General features: G+C 40.0%; 1 protein-coding gene across 3 annotated transcripts in view; it reads right to left on the reverse strand.

Annotated features, from left to right (window-relative positions):
• Window positions 1–15,225, reverse strand: part of LOC140464662 (ubinuclein-1-like) — an 81,313-nt gene that overhangs the window by 42,525 nt on the left and 23,563 nt on the right. For all 3 annotated transcript variants that reach the window (XM_072560026.1, XM_072560025.1, XM_072560027.1), the window contains 3 exons: window positions 9,281–9,424; window positions 8,128–8,234; window positions 2,832–3,297 (listed from right to left, as the gene is read on the reverse strand). In XM_072560026.1, the coding sequence (XP_072416127.1) occupies window positions 2,832–3,297; window positions 8,128–8,234; window positions 9,281–9,424 (717 nt within the window). The remainder of the gene's footprint in view (window positions 1–2,831; window positions 3,298–8,127; window positions 8,235–9,280; window positions 9,425–15,225) is intronic.

The following is a 15,225-nucleotide window of genomic DNA, read 5'->3' on the forward strand; positions in this document are numbered from 1 at the left end:
CATTGAATGTGGGTGTCACTAGCAAGGCCAGCATTTGTGTACTATTTCTAATTGCCCATGAACTAATAATACAATAAGCCATCTCAAAGGGCATTTAAGACACAACCACATTGCTGTGATTCTGCAGTCACATGTAGCCACTAGATCACAGTACGACAATGTATAAGCCATGAAAATGACTCCCTTCTGCCACAGGGTTGCTTTGCTTGGCATAATTCGCAAGGGATTATAAAATGTGCAAAAAAGATCAGCCCTCTCTGGGTTACTTAGCTAGACTCTAGATCGCTCTAAGGAGATTGGTAATTAGCAAACGTAACACTTATTCAAAATAAGAAGTAAAAACAAGGGCGGCAGAACCATTATCCTGACGTCAGAGTAATGGTGAGGTATATTTCACGAGAACATCTTACTACAGTTAGAAAACTGTATTATGATCGGTCAATACGATTTTACAAAAGGAAAGCTGTGATAACAAATTTAGTTTCTGGAGGATTTAATTAGTAGGGTTGATAAAAAGGCGTAAGTAGATGTAGGATAACTAGATTTTGAAAAGGCATATCAAATATTAATATGCAAGATAATGATTCACTCAGTTGAGGTTATTAATATCATTATGAATAGAGGATTAGTTTATGAACAGAAACCAAATAGTGGGAATAAGCTGTTCATTTTCAAGTTGTTGGGTTCTGACTAGTTGAGTGACATAATATCAGCGCTGGGTTCTCAGTTGTTTGCAACCTATTGTTTCTTCATCTGCCTAATTTATGTAAACGATTGGAGTCTGTGATGATACAAAGATTGATGAATGTGTAAGCAGAGAGAGGACATAACATGCTCCAAAGAATGGACAAGGTGGCAGATTTAATTGTAAAGTGGAGAAATAAGAAATTATTCATTGTGGCAACTGGAAGAGAAAAGCAGAATATTTTTAATGGTGAAGGAGAGAGATTTGGGCAGACTCTCAAAGAAAACAAAAGTTATGATGCAAATATAATAAATCAAATACGATAATAAATGGAATGCTGGCCTTTATTACAAAGGGTTTGCAGTACATTATTAATGAAAATTGAGACACCCATTGCGTACAGTTGTGGTGAGATCAAATCTGGTAGTGCATTAATTTTGACACCCCATATTTAAAAGGAGTTTTAAAAAAAAATCTTACAGGGAATGTGGGCATTAGTCTAATCCCTAATCAAGACCAGCATTTCTTGCTCGTTCCTAATTGTGCTCGTACAAAGAATCAACTAAATTGCTGTGGGTCCCACTTTTAAGCATCCTTAAGGCTAAGGTAGACAGTCTTGGGGAATCAAGAGATGAGGAGCAGATGGAAAGTCAAGGTGAGGCAGATTATTATTCATGTTGCTATTGAATTGTAAAGCAAGCTCAAAAGATAATACAGTCTATTCCTGTTCCTACATGTCTTTTGAAGTTGGGTGGTTAATTTCGTAGGAATTAGGTTTAAGAGTGGAAGATGAGCACAGGAAAGGCATGAAGCTCGATAGGAGAAAAACTGTTGGAAGTGGTGAGTTCAGGATTAGGGCAACGGAGAAACTTGGTCCAGTGCAAGGCAGTGGAAGAGAATGAAGTTGCAGAGACAGCCAAATGGATTGTCTTCAATCTGATGGACAAATTAGACCACAAGCTTCAGACACTTACTGTTGAAAGCACAAGTGGAAGAGAGACAGGAATGGACTTAAGATAATTTTCAGTACATTAGAAAAACAAATTGGGGATTATCATTGCATCCCAGAATAAACCTAGATTAGCAAGAAGTTTTAGGAGATGACAGCAAGATTTGATCATGTCTTGCAACTCTGCCAGATCTGACAACGGATGGCCAACCTCTCAGAATACAGCTAACTTTGTTTTAAACGGCATCATATCAACCAGCATTCTTGATAAACAGGCAAAAATTATATACCGCAAATACTGCGATCTGCCACTATCCTAAGTATTTATATTGTAAATAAAGTTTAACAGTGATGGTGAAAACCCCATACATTATGCTTCTTTTACTTAGTGTTTTTACATTGATGTTTTTCCACAATCTTTTTTGAGGGTTGTTGATATCTCGAAGCTTCACTCGGTCAGGGTTTATACGGTTAGGTGTACCTCGCAATTATTTGGAATATTTGATCAATCAGCATACTCCTAGTCCCGTAGCTGCCAGTTAATAAAATGTTTGCTGTATCTTCCATTAAACATGTGGCCTCTGCAACTCAAAATCCAGCCCCCAAAGCTGAAACAACTCAACCCAGTTCCTTACTGATTCATTTGTCCTGTACAAATCTCGTGATTGAGAGATTTAAGAAGAGTAGCATTCACATGGCACAGTGGCTAGCACTGCTGCCTCACAGCGCCAGAGACCTGGGTTCAATTCCCACCTCAGGAAACTGACTGTGTGGAGTTTGTACATTCTCCCCGTATCTGCGTGGGTTTCCTCCGGGTGCTCCGGTTTCCTCCCACAGTCCAAAGATGTGCAGGTCAGGTCATTTGGCCATGCTAAATTGCCCGTAGCGTTAGGTGAAGGGGTAAATGTTGGGGTATGGGTGGGTTGCACTTCGGCGGGTTGGTGTGGACTTGTTGGGCCAAAGGGCCTGTTTCCACACTGTAAGTAATCTAATCTACGCTTATTGGTGAATGAATTCCAATCAAACTACCAAGACCTCTCATCATTAGCAGCTTGAGACATTGACAAATTTGTTGGAAAACATATAAAAGTTACATGTCCCATAATGACAAAAGCATGGACAACATTTTGCATTAGAATATCTTATGCCTCATGATTTCTGGTTTATCCTGAGACACTTATTTCACCTGCATCTTACCTCGGTCAGTTCTTTAATACGCTTTTCTAGTAGTGCTGGAAGCCCTTCCGGTAGTGTGGGGACTTGCTTTGGTGTTTGTCCCGCTGTGGAGTACTGCAGTATAGGCAGAGGATCACTGCCATCATCAAAATCGTTCAGAGGACTGCCTGGAGGAGATTCATTCAGAAGACGTTCTAGGTCTATTTCTAACTCTACAGTGCTGGCCACTTTCAGAAGATCACTCTCATTAGCTGATCCAATAAGTGAAAGCAGAGGGTCCGAAACATTAATATTTATTGAGCTGTTGTCAGCTTCATGAGGGGTGCCAACCATCGTCTGAGAAGTGGGAAAGGTCTTCTGATCCTCTCGTTTCTTCAATGCTTCCTTTTCTTTCTCAAATTTCTTTAACATCTCTTTCACACCCAAGGTTCCCATGTATTTTTTCTTTTTCTTTTTATCTTCTTTATGGACATTTAGTGGCATAAACCTGATTACAAAAACATCAAGGATGAGGATACAAAATAGGGCACAATCAGGATAAGAACAATGGTTCCACAAAGTTTTCCATTTTCTTAAGTTCATTGAGGGGAGGACTGGAATATTTACATCAGCTAAAATACTCCTTAGGTAAGGGACCACAAGATTTTTCAATACCAGTCTTATTTTACTTGAAGCTTTTGAACACAATAAGTGTGTACCACTTGGATCATCAAAATGGAATTTTGAGAAATCTACTTGTAATAGAAGGATTTGGGAGGACAGACTTACCATTTCATTCAAACAGCTTGAAATTTTAAATACTATGACGCTTAATTTCTGTAGAGAATTTTCACTAATCCTGAGGTGGTGGGCAACTGGCATAAAGTGCTAATTTATACTGCTGTCTGAAGGATTCCTCCAGTTTTTTGCTGCAGGTATGGCCAAATCCTGGAGAACCCAAAAGGACTTTTAAGACTACATCTCAAAATATGGAGGAATAACGATCCCCAAAAGACAACAGAATACTCAGCATTTTTATATACCACAACTTCAGTACATTTGAAGACCATCACTTGTATCTGACATGGCCATTATATACCTGAATTATTTCAATTTTAAAAATCCAATTTTTTTGCTATATTGATTTTCAACACTATCTTTCTTCATTTCTGGGCCCCAGCTCAGACACAGCCTAAATGAATACAGCAGTGCTTGTTATAAGATAGATGCCCAAACATTATATTTTACAGTCAAGTATTCAAAACTGAACTCACTACTTTCCCCCCAATATCAGTTATGATGTTAGAATGGTTTGGAATAATGACCAAGAGAGATAAAACTAGAGAAATTCTACTGGCAAAAACATTTAACGTTGCAATCCTATTATGCCCAATTTATATTTTTAAATACATTTGTATTTAATTATGACCGAGCAGCAGTTTTCTGAGTAATCATAACACCACTAAGCAGCAATAACCAGCAAAGCCAGTAAGAAGGGACATGGCAATGTTCTGTACTCAAATTGTTGACATTCTTATAACATAATTTGACTTGCACAAACTGCTACAAAAAAAACCATACAATTTCATAAATTGCAGGAAAATTTTATCCATTACTCCATGCTGTGTCATCTCTATGATTAATTTATTTTGTGGGTTCACTTTATAAACCAGGACTGTGCAAAAGTAGTCAAATTTACATTTAAAAAACACTCAAACTAACATTCCCAGGAAAGATGCTTACTTTTGAGAGAAAGAAACATTTGAAAAGAAATTCCATCCACTTCATACACTAATCCTGAAAATCAAAATGGGCAAACTTCTTGATAAGAGCTGCACTAAGGCACACTGGTGCCACATTAGATACTAACTGGACTTTGTTTCTGATCTTTAACCGCTATAGAGAAAATTGTGCTTATGAAAGCTTGAGTATATTTTTCCAGATTGGATTATTCACAGTCCCCACAAAACCCACTCTCCCAGAGAGTGAAAGTCATCCTCCACCCTGAAGGACTGCCAAAGAAAACACTTTTTTCCCATCTTGGATTTTGGTTTACTGTGGGGACACAGCACAGCATAGCCTAAAAAATCCATGAGAGTGGTCAAGCTTCACTTGATCCTCCTTCAATTTTTTCTCATTCCCAAACATTTCATTGTAACCTTCTGCTCTATTCTCAAATCATATACAGGCACACAATCCTTTATCCGAAATCCAAAATATTTTTCATGAAGAGTTTTCTCTATAACAAGGTTGTTTGGCGTGCAAACAGTAAACCCAACTCCACATCCACTCAGTTGGGGAAAGAAAAGTCAAAAACAGCAGTTTTAAAAGGGAGAAAATCAGACAAAGGAAGCACATGGTGAGGTCAGTGCAGGAGAAAGAAACTGACACCAGAGTGAACCTGCACAGTACTGCCTTTGCTGTTTGAATTCGTGCATCGCTGGACATAGGAGTGTGTCTGGGAAAATTAACAAAGTGAAATTCACAACTGACCTCAGAGGAACTGTTTGGGCGAGGTTCACAGCACAGAATCAGATAAGTTAATTGTTTTAAGTGGCCTACAGAAAGTCTAGAGCAATAAGTAGATTGGGTTCTTTCTTGATTATGTTTTTTGAGCTATGTCTCTTGATTAAACTTAAAATATAAGCTGCACCTATTAATCTAACCTGGGGCAGTGTTTTGTAGAGAAATAAGGTGGTGTTATTTTCTGGGTCTGTAGATTGCGAAGGAGCAAAAAAAAAACAAAAATGGCCCTTAGTAGAGTGATATGTGCTTCTTGTAGATGTGGGAGTTTAAAAAGAGTGTTTAAGGGTTACTGCAGATTACGTCTACAATTCATGCTGTTGGTTGCGAATCTTATCAGATCGAATGGATCGGTTGGAGAGACAGTTAGAAGCAATGAGGAATTTGCAACAGCAACGGTATGTGATGGATAGCAGTTTTAGGGAGGCGGGGGTGAAAGCCTCAGATACAGTCACATAAATGGGTTAACTCCAGGAAAGGTAAGAGAGGTAGGCAGCTAGTGCAGTTGTGCTCTGTGGCTATACCCATTTCAAACAAGTATGCTGTTTTGGAAAATGTATGGGGTGATGGATTCTCAGGGGAATGTAGCACGAACAGCCATGTTTCTGGTATTGCGACTGGCTCTAATACAATGTGGGGTACGTTGAGTTCCAAGAGACCAATTGTGTTAGGGGATTCTCTAGTCCAAGGTACAGACAGAGTTTTCTGTGGCCAGCAGTGAAAAATCAGATTGGTGTGTTGCTTCCCTGGTGCCAGGATCAAGGATGACTCAGAGAGGGTGCATAATGTTCTCAAGGGGGAGAGGGGCCAGCAAGTGGTCATTGTCCACATTGGAACTAACGACCTAGGAAGGGAAAAGATTGGAGATTCTGAAGGGTGATTAGAGAGAGTTAGGCAGGAATTTAAAAAGGAGGGCCTCGAGGGTAGAAATATCTGGAATACTCCTGGTGCTGCGAGCTAGTGAGGGCAGGAGTAGGAGGATAGAGCCGATGAATGCATGGCTGAGGAGCGGGTGGCGGAAGGTAGAGGACCTAGCACCGATTCTTTTGGCACTGCACTGGTCATAGGCCTCCAGCTTGATCGGTGCTGGGTCCTCTACTTTTTGTCATTTACATAAATGATTTGGATGTGAGCATAAGAGGTACAGTTATTAAGGTTTCAGATGACACCAAAATTGGAGGTGTAGTGGACAGCGAAGAAGGTTAACTCAGATTACAACGGGATCTTGACCAGATGGGCCAATGGGCTGAGAAGTGGCAGACGGAGTTTAATTCAGATAAATGCAAGGTGCTGCATTTTGGGAAAGCAAATCTTAGCAGGACTTATACACTTAATGCTAAGGTCCTAGGCAGTGTTGCTGAACAAAGAGACCTTGGAGTGCAGGTAGATAGGATAGTGAAGGCGGGGTTTGGCATGGTTTCTTTTATTGGTCAGAGTATTGAGTACAGGAATTGGGAGGTCATGTTGTGGCTGTACAGGACATTGGTTAGGCCACTGTTGGAATATTGCGTGCAATTCTGGTCTCCTTCCTATCGGAAAGATGTTGCAAAACTTGAAAGGCTTCAGAAAAGATTTCCAAGGATGTTGCCAGGGTTGGAGGATTTCAGCTATGGGGAGAGGTGAACAGGCTGGGCGTTTTCCCTGGAACATAGGAGGCTGAGGGGTGACCTTATAGAGGTTTACAAAATTATGAGGGGCATGGATAGGGTAAATAGACAAAGTCTTTTCCCTGGAGTCAGGGAGTACAGAACTAGAGTGCATAGGTTTAGGGCGAGAGGGGAAAGATATAAAAGAGACGTAAAAGGCAACATTTTCACACAGAGGGTGGTATGTGTCTGGAAGGAGCTGCTGGAGAAAGTGGTGGAGGCTTGTACAATTACAACATTTAAAAGGCATTTGGATGTGTATATGAATAGAAAGGGCTTGAAGGGATACGGGCTGCCAGGTGGGACTAGATTGGGCTGGGATATCTAGTTGGCATGGACGGGTTGGACCGAAGGGCCTGTTTCCATGCTGTACATCTTGGTGACTCTATGACCCGCGTCACTCAGAGATGTGACAGCGGGGGGAGGGGGGGGAGGGGGGGTGCGTGGCTCAGCACTGGCAGGTGTCAATTCTGTCTCAGGGCTTATAGTACTCAGGAGGTACGTCTGTTGTTCAGTAAATTGTTTTTTAATTTTACCATTAAATGGTCACTTATTCCGAAATCCGAAAACCAGCTGTAGCGAGGGTTTGGGAATAAAGGATTGTATACCTGCACTTGTCTACATTACCATAGGGAGTAGATGACGTGAATATTAAGGATGAACTGAGGGGTAGTTAATTCCCCATTCTTATGACACATTTGGTGAAGATATTTTTTCTGAATTCTCCATCAGGTTTTGTTAGTGACCAGTTAGGGGGTAAACCTAAAAGAATCAGCAACTTGCCAAAATTACATCACCAGTTTTGGGGAAAGTATTTGGAACAATAAGTTGTCATGTTACTTTTGTACGACCACACAACACCAGAAAACAAAAAACAAAATCCTCAAAATATATAACTGGTCAATTAGCCTCTGCACAGAAACAGTTAATGACCCTGCACAAGTACTCAAGTCAAAATGACTCGCCTGTGTTCGATAGATGCAATGGACCTGCAAAGCAGTTGCAGCATTTTGTATTTTGATTTCAGATTCTCAGTATCTGCAGCATTTTGCTTTCACGGCGTATGTCAGGAATTTTAAAAATTGGCAATTCTACCAACAATATTGAAGCACCCTCGTGCTAACTGATTTGCTTTCAAGAGTAGACACTTAAAAGTCCAAGTGACTTACCCAGCCTGTTTGGAGATCTTTGATTTTTGAGCCTTCTTCTCTCTCTCTCGTCCATCATCTTTTTTTCTTTTCTTAGTCTTTTCATTACCTTCTTTTAATTTTCGTTTCTATTAAAAACGAGGAACATCAGAACTAATCCAAAGCAAACCAAAGGAACTAAAACGAGTTTCAGGTAATTGACATATGTCTGAAACAATCTCCACAATACACAGTGATTTCAATCAGGTTTTAAACTAAATATTACTGAGGTATAAAACAAATAGCTATTTTACATTGCTCTTTGTGACACTGACAAGTTCAGACTTCAGCAAGACTGCAAAAAGTAGAAATATGTAGGCCATTCAGCCCCTTCATCCTGCTTTGCGATTCAATTGGATCACACAGCTGGAGAGAAAAGGCTGACTCTGCTGGGACAGGTTTTTTGAACAGTCACTGGTTTGGAGATGTTCTTGTTTTAGTGGTTCAGTTGGATGGAGGCTTGCTGAGAATAACTGAGTTGGAGGAAAGCCTGTTAAGAACAAGCTGGTTAGCTGATCTGCCTCATTTTCAAAAAAAAATTCTCAATTTCAGTTTGGAGTGAAACCTCTGTTGATTGATACAGCCTTACAATATTGCATTTCTTGACTAAGAAGCCTTCAAAGACAACTGTACACAATTAGTGGTATGACCACATGCCAGAACATTATAATAATGAACTCAAACATCCTACGCTCTATCCCTTTGCCGCGTCGTAAAAACCCATCGGTTAAAATTGCCAAACTCAGCAGGAAATTTTATTTTCACCCTTTTCCTGGAGAGAGTATACACTCAAGTTTTTGGGATATTTATTTCTCACTGTATGTTATCAATTAGAGCACTATTATTGAATTAGAATTTATAATATACCCATAATTCTGTTTATTAAAGAATCTGTTTCCTCTGATACCTGATACAGGTAAGGTATACGATTAATTACCTTGATAACTGGAAAAGGCTTTATTTTGTTGTGACCCATGGAATTGCAGAACAAGAGTCATGAAACCCTCCTCTAGCCTCAAATGATAGTTTGGACTTATTGGCAAAAGTCCATTAAGCACCTTAAGTCATTAAGGTGCTGAAATATTAGAGAAAAACATAACAGATGTGACAGTGAATAATCACTTTTTTTGCTCACCTTTGGAGACTTTGTCTTTTTCTTGTCTTTTACAAAATCTTCATCCCCATCTGATTCAGATGCTTGACGGAATTGCAACGTTCCACTGTTGATGTAAAAGCCACCCAGCTTGGTAGTTAAGGAAGCTGGAACAAGTTCATCATACTAGAACACCACAAAGGAAGGAGGATATTAGGAAGGATCATTACTGACAAGATACATTATTGGATAAGTATGTGAATGGTCAGTTTCATAGGAAAAATCTTCAGTGCTTTGATGAGACAGACCAAAAAAGAATTACTTCAACATTTTTTCTTATTGTTAATGTTACTTGCTGCATATCGTGTGGTATGCAGTGTGCCATAATCTGCAAGATTAATGAAATCACACAGCTTGACAATCACCCTTAAATGCACAGAAATCATGGAATTCAAAACTGCTCTGCAGTAAACAAAATACTTCCAGCCAATTGGTATAGAATATCGCTGACAGACATTTTTGGTAGACATCTATTTACATGCCTTTACATCTATTTACATGACATCTATTTACTTTGTAGCATTTTGACTTCTTTTAGACTGTTATTTTAAGACATTTTCATTTCTCTACCAGCATTTTGTTCCTGAAGTATACACTCTAATGGAAATCCTCCCACTGCATTGTGACCAAAAGGCAGCAAGAGTCAGAGAAGGGGAAATTTGTTTTATAGAAAAGCACAAAAATAATTCTCACTTTGTAATACACTTGTAATATCAAGGTGGTTGTCAAAAAATAAAGTAGCACTTTCAATCAGGTGCATCGTAGCATTTTTGGTATGACTGGAGTTGCTAAAATATTTTAGCCTACTCCCTATTTTATTTCAGTAATGGAAAAAAATCTTCTTCCTGGCAAGAAAAATTAGATGTTAAATTCCTGCCCAAAAAGAGATAAGATTTAATTTTCTAAGTAGATATACCCACTTTAAACTGAATGTGATGCCAAATAACAAATGATTTTGACATTTAGCACCAAGCAGACATTGCTCGATACTTTACAATTAATGTGACAATCATTCAGACTGATATACAGTGACAGAAAGATACTAATTGCTGTTGTTTTAAGCAATGTTAACATTTCATCTGGAGAATTTGCACAATACTGGATTTTCAAATTCAGCTACAGTAGATAACAGATTAAGTACCATTTCAGTTAATTTTGAAGTAAATTGGCTGAAAAGCTAATCAGTTCAAATACAAACATTGCCCATGATTTGTTCAATGAGTAACAGCTTTTGGTGAATTTAACAGAGAGGCATTTAAATATGGTTAATAATTTTGAATGGGTCTATCAGCCTATGTTTTAAAATCTGATTGTAGCTGGCCCATGAGATAAATGGAAATAAAGAATCATGCTACTTTCTATTAATCAGAGGACAGCCAATTATTTCAAAATTTGTAATGCTCCAACTTGCCATTTGCTTTTCTTGGCACTTAAAAGTCATATTTGAATGAAGTATTAAATACACAGAGGATGCCAGGATTACTCACAGGTCAGCATCTGGTTGGAAGTTTGCACACTGAGCCAGCAGGGTTGTTTTCAGACGTTTCATCACAATGTTAGGTAACATCGTGAGTCAGCCTCTAGTGAAGCGCTGGTGTTCTGTCCCGCTTTCTATTTGTGTGTCTTGGTCTCGTAAGGTGTGTAATATCATTTCCGGTTCTTTTTCTCAGAGTTGGTAAGTGGGGTCTGTGTTTATCGGGTACCCATTCTTCTTGAATACGCTGTAGAGCTTTCTACAGGAAAGCAACACAGACCAGATACTTAACTGTAGAAGCAATCATCCCAATATCCACAAATGGGGCTGCATCAGGACATTATTCAAATGGGCTACAACACACTGCAGCACCCAGGAACTACAAGCAGAAGAAAAATACCTCAACAGCGTATTCAAGAAGAACGGGTGCCCGATAAACACAGTCTATCGATTATTAAACAAAAAATCCAAATAAGCTACATAAGAATCCTATTCATGGACTTTCGTTCAGTCTTCACTTAGCCCCTTGAGACCGATTACTAAACTTAGTGATCTCTGACTAAGCCTCACTCTCTGCAACTGGATCCTCAGTTTCCTGACCTACAGGCCACAATCAGTGAAGACTGGGGACAATATTTCATCCTCACTAACACAACACTGGAGCTCTCCAGGGGTACGTACTCAGCCCCCAAGTGTTCTCATTGTATATCTACAACTGTGTCACCAAACACCAGACTAATGCCATTTACAGATGAGCTAATGACACCACCATAGTCTGTAAATCTCAGACCGCGACGCAACAGACTACAGATGGGAGGTGGCAGACCTGGTAAAGTGGTGCAGTGACAACAACCTGGCTCTCAGTGCCGGCAAAACCAAGGAACTCATTGACTTTCGATGGAATGTTACTCATGTGCCTCTACACTTTAACAGCACAGGTAGAATGAGTGGAGTGTGTCAAGCTCATTCACAAAAAGCTTTCTTGGACCATTCATGTGGATGCACAGTTACAAAGATCTAACAACGTCTCTTCTTCGTCAGGCAGCTGAGGAAATTTAGCATGATGGTGAGTACCCTTGCCAACTTTTATAGGTACGCCATCGAGAGCATTCTGTCTGGATGTATCACTTACCTGGTATGGCAACGGTACCATTCAAGATCGGAGACTGTTACAGAGAGTGGTGAACTCAGCCCGGACAATCACAAAGGCCAATCTCCCATCTATAGACTCCATCTACCAGATCTTCTGTTGAGGACAGACCACCAGCATTCTCAAAGATCCATCGCAACCTGGCAATGTTTTTCTACAACCACTGCCATCAGGGAGAAGGTACAGAAGCCTAACACGGACCAGGCAGTTTCAAAACAGTTTCTACCCTACTGTTGTTAGAATACTGAATGGACTCACAAACATTTAGCATTCGCCTGTACCAGTGTTTTTGTTTTTGCTGCTGTTTACCTATATTTACTTATCTATGCTACGTAATTACGTGATCTGCCTGTATTGCTCGCAAGACAACGCTTTTGTACATGTGACAATAAATTCAATTCAATTCAAAGTAGACACAACATGCCCAGAAACTCTAGCCACACTACCATACAAAGACATCGAGATCACTACCAGACTATTCCGACCCCTTGGCATCACAGTAGTCCACAAACCTACCAACATATTTAAACAGCTATTGATGAACCTAAAAAGGACCTTATACCAACAACCAGCAAAATAAATGTCATTTACAAAATACCATGCAAGGACTGTAACAAACACTACATCGAACAGACAGGCGGAAAACTAGCTACCAGGATACAGGAACACCAACTAGCCACAAAAGACATGACCCACTATTACTAGTATCCCAAGTCAAAGAATGACACCACTTGGAGACAACACATCCATCAGAGGACAGGCTAAAAACAGAGACGCGCACAGGAATTCTTAGAGGCCTGGCATTCAAACTGGAACTCCATCAAGAAACACATCGATTTGGACCCCATTTACCAACCTCTCAAACAGAACCGGAAAGGATATCACCCACCAAAACAAAGCAAGACATGCAAATAGAAAGCAGGACAGAATGCCAGTGCTTCACTGGAGGCTCAATTATGTTATCTAGCATGGTGACGAAACATCTGAGAACAAACCTACCAGCTCTACGAGCAAGCTTACAACCTGAACCTCAATCTGAGCTACAAATATTCTTAAAAACCACAGGTCAGCATCTGTGCAGAAAAACATTTCAGGTGAGTTTTATTTACTTCATTTGAAAGAACACAAGCAATGAAATGACCTTAAATGGCAAGGTTTTAAACTTAGCTGATATGCAATGAAACTTTGATGGGCAATTAGCTAGATCATTAAAAAATGGGTTGCATCAAAAGTGCACAACGACATTAAAAAAGGGCATTGGAATTGTAGATGCAATATTATATTTGGAACAACTTCAGCTGGAATTTTGTCCTCCTCTCCATTAGAGGGGTTAAAAAAAAGAGATAGACCAGCAGAAAAGCTGCAGGATGGATACTTCGGAATGTTGAACAGCTACAATTTTGAAAAGAGACTGAACAAGTTAGAAATCTGTTTTCTAGAACTGTTAAGGTGTTAAGGAGTAACCTGGTAGAGATTTCCAAGATCATGAATGGTCATGTTAAGGTTACAACCTTTCATATAGTCATATTGATACGGTTGCACTAAGGAATACAAACAATAAATACAAATTTCAAAATGAGAATTGAAGTTGGTTTTGAAAAACTATTTACATAAAAGATAGTTAGAATGTGGAATTGTCTGCCAAAACTAAAAAGTAAATTAGAAACAGAGGATTAATACAGTATGGATACCAAGCAAAATATAGGAGTTAGCCAAGTGGCTTATGGGAAAGAAAGCTCAAAGGACATTATCATAATGTTCTCATGTTTCTGTATACTTTCAGTCCCTATTTAGCCAAGGGAACCATACATGACTGAATGATATTTTTGAAGACATTTTTCATTACCCCACCCTAACGTTGCCCTGGATCTCTACATGTTATATAGTCATAGAGATGTACAGTACAGAATCAGACTATTCGGTCCAACTCGCCCAGACCAACCAGATATCCCAACCCAATCGAGTCTCACCTGCTGGCACCAGGCCCATATCCCTCCAAACCCTTCCTAATCGTATACCCATCCAGATGCCTTTTAAATGCTGCAATTGTACCAGCCTCCACACCTTCCTCTGGCAGCTCATTCCATACACGCACCATCCTCGGAGTCTCTTTTATATCTTTCCCCTTTCACCCTAAAGCTATGCCTTCTAGTTCTGGACTCCCCCACCCCAGGGAAAAGACTTTGCCTATTTACCCTATCCATGTTCCTCATGATTTTATAAACCTCTATGAGGTCACCCCTCAGCCTCGGACGCTCCAGAGAAAACTGCCCCAGCCTGTTCAGCGTCTCCCAGTAGCTCAAACCCTCCAACCTTTTCTCAACCCTGTCAAGTTTCACAACATCTTTCCGATAGGAAGGAGACCAGAGTTGCACGCAATATTCCAACAGTGGCCTAAACAATATCCTGTACAGCCGCAACATGACCTCCCAACTCCTGTACTCAATACTCTGACCAATAAAGGAAAGCATACCAAACGCCTTCTTCACTATCCTATCTAGCTGCGACTCCACTTTCAAGGAACTATGAACCTGCACTCCAAGGTCTCTTTGTTCAGCAACACTCCCTAGGACCTTACCATTAAGTGTACAAGTCCTGCTTTCCCAAAATGCAACACCTTGAATTTATATAAATTAAACTTCATCTGCAACTCCTCAGCCCACTGGCCCATCTGATCAAGATCTTGCTGTAATCTGAGATAACCTTCTTTGCTGTCCACTACACTTTCAATTTTTGGTGTCAACTGCAAACTTACTAACTATACTGCTTGTGCTCACATCCAAATCGTTTATGTAAATGATGAAAAGTAGTGGACCCAGCACCGATCCTTGTGACACTCCACTGGTCACAGGCCTCCAGTCTGAATACCAACCCTTCACTACCATCCTCTGTCTTCTACCTTTGAGCCAGTTCTGTATCCAAATGGCTAGTTCTCCCTGTATTCCATGAGATCTAACCTTGCCAACGAGTCTCCCATGGGGAACCTTGTCAAATGCTTTACTCAAGTCTATATAGATTCTGCCACTGTTCTGCCCTCATCAATCCTCTTCGTTACTTCGTCAAAAAACTCAATCAATTTTGTGAGACATGATTTCCCATGCACAAAGCCATGTTGACTATCCCTAATCAGTCCTTGCCTTTCCAAATACATGTACCTTCCAGCACCTCACCTGTGACTATTGATTAAAGAAATATCTCAGTAAGAGGCCTTGCAGTCACTTCTCTAGCTTCCCAGTGTTCAAGGTACACCTGATCAGGTCCTGGGGACTTATCCACTTGTATGCGTTTCAAGACATACATCTT

Source organism: Chiloscyllium punctatum, chromosome 40, assembly GCF_047496795.1.
Source record: "Chiloscyllium punctatum isolate Juve2018m chromosome 40, sChiPun1.3, whole genome shotgun sequence".
NCBI classification, from domain to species: Eukaryota; Metazoa; Chordata; class Chondrichthyes; order Orectolobiformes; family Hemiscylliidae; genus Chiloscyllium; species Chiloscyllium punctatum.